Source organism: Echinops telfairi, unplaced genomic scaffold (genome assembly GCF_000313985.2).
Source record: "Echinops telfairi isolate 266 unplaced genomic scaffold, ASM31398v2 ScPeMD7_3533;HRSCAF=4204_0, whole genome shotgun sequence".
Taxonomy (NCBI): Eukaryota; Metazoa; Chordata; class Mammalia; order Afrosoricida; family Tenrecidae; genus Echinops; species Echinops telfairi.
The window spans coordinates 15,820,275-15,822,263 of NW_022107431.1; the positions used below are offsets into that span (position 1 = coordinate 15,820,275).

Consider the following 1,989-nt stretch of genomic DNA (forward strand, 5'->3'; position numbering starts at 1 on the left):
AAGAACTAGAGGAAAGTTGTAGGTTTCAATGGTGCTATACTGCACCTTGACTGGCTCATCTCTTCCTTGTGACCCTTCTGTAAGTGGATGTCCGATTGTCTAAAGATGATCTTTGGGTCTCCACTCTGCACTCCCCCTCATTCACATTGAGCTGATTTTTTTGTTGTTGTTGTTTTTCTGGACCTTTGATGCCGGATACCTGATCCTATCAACCCCTCATGATCACACAGGGATGTGCTTCTTCCATGTGGGCTTTGTTGCTTCTCCGTTAGATGCTGCTTATTTATCTTCAAGCCTTAAAGACACCAGATGTTTTCTCTTTTGATAGCCGGGCACCATCAGCTTTCTTCACCACCTTTGCTTATGCACGCATTTTGTCCTCAGTAATCATGTAGGGAAGTTGAGCATCACAGAATGCCAGGTTATTAGAACAAAGTGTTTTTTCATTGAGGAAGTACTTGAGTAGAGGCCCAATGCCCTTCCAGAGCAGTATACTTCTTTATACTACACACAAACCCCAACGTTGAAATTTGAGTACTTTTAGGATTTATCAGCTAGACAAATATCTGGATAACCATATAGTGTCTTAGATTTATGCTGAATGAACCTTGAGATTATGTAAATGAAAATGTACTACTTCCTAAAATCTCCTTGTTGAAATGCGTCATCTTTCTGAATTATGCATTTTTCACCTTGTATCATTTACCCCACATTGAATTTCCCTGTCTAAAAGAAAAAAGACTAGCAATCCTGGTGGTTTTTTGTTCTTTTTCTTTTCTGTATTTAGAGCAGTGTTTATTGGGATGATAATTATAGCGTATCAAAAGCAAGGATGTTACTTTGAGGACTAAACCTCCTATGCACGTGAAAGTTGAACACTGAATGAGGAAGACCTAAGAAGAATGAATGCATTTGAGTGAATGGCTGGAGAAGAACACTGAAAGTGTCCTGGAAGTCCATAAGAACACACAAGTCTCTCTTGGTAAAAGTATAGCCGCATAAGCGTCCGCAGAAGCAAGGATGGTGAGACTCCCTCTCACTTACTTTGGACATGTGATTAGGAGAGACCAGTCCCCGGAGAAGGACATCATGCTCAATAAGGAAAGGGTCAGCAAAAAAGAGGAAGACTTTCACTAAGATGGATTGACACAGTACCTGCAGAAATGGGCTCAAATATAAGAGTAATTGTGAGGATGGCACAAGACTGGGCAGTGTTTCATTCTGTTGTACATAAGGTCACTATCAGTCAGAACTGACTCAATGGCATCTAACAACAACAAGAAGTTAGCGTTCAAATTATTCAATGTAGGATTAAATATTATTAAAATCTATTAAAGGATCATGAACTTACTGACATTTCGTTTTCGTTTGTTTTCAGATGTTGATGTGGATAAACCCGATGAGAAGTCTGTTATGACTTACGTTGCCCAGTTTCTGAAACATTATCCTGATATCCACAGCACTGGCATTGACGGGCAAGATGGAGATGTAGGTATTTGTACTTCTTCAGGTATTGCTAGTACACTCAATGACAGGGACTCGGGTGTTTTAACATACTGTTTTCCAGAAGCAAGTAGGAAGGCATGGCAGTATGACGACAGCTGAGTAAAGAATAGATGTCCCCAAATAACCAGATGTTGGAGGAAGATTCCTCTCCCCTGTATTTTATTTGCTGCTTTGGATATGTCCAAGAATAAGGTGGCTGATACAGTTTAATTCACACTGGTGAATTAAACATGGGGGAAAGAGAGCAGTGTTGGAAAACTCTATTTTAATAATTGGAGGAAGGGAGTAGTTTTACATTCATCACATCGCATGCACATCTATTTCTTGAGTCTTATGCTAATGCGATCTAATTTTGACTTTTAGATTTTATTATGTTAATTGTTACTCACGGCAAACATATGGAAGTAGGCACAATTTGTACAAGTTCAAATTATGCACTGAGATTATATGGTGTCAGACTTTCAAAAGTTTAAACAACTTTTG

The 1,989-nt window shown here is 39.1% G+C and overlaps 1 protein-coding gene across 1 annotated transcript in view; it reads left to right on the forward strand.

Moving 5' to 3' along the window:
- LOC115871020 (nesprin-1-like) overlaps positions 1–1,989 on the forward strand; it is a 196,492-nt gene that overhangs the window by 125,290 nt on the left and 69,213 nt on the right. The window contains exon 7 of the mRNA XM_045294562.1: positions 1,379–1,488. Within this exon, the coding sequence (XP_045150497.1) occupies positions 1,379–1,488 (110 nt within the window). The remainder of the gene's footprint in view (positions 1–1,378; positions 1,489–1,989) is intronic.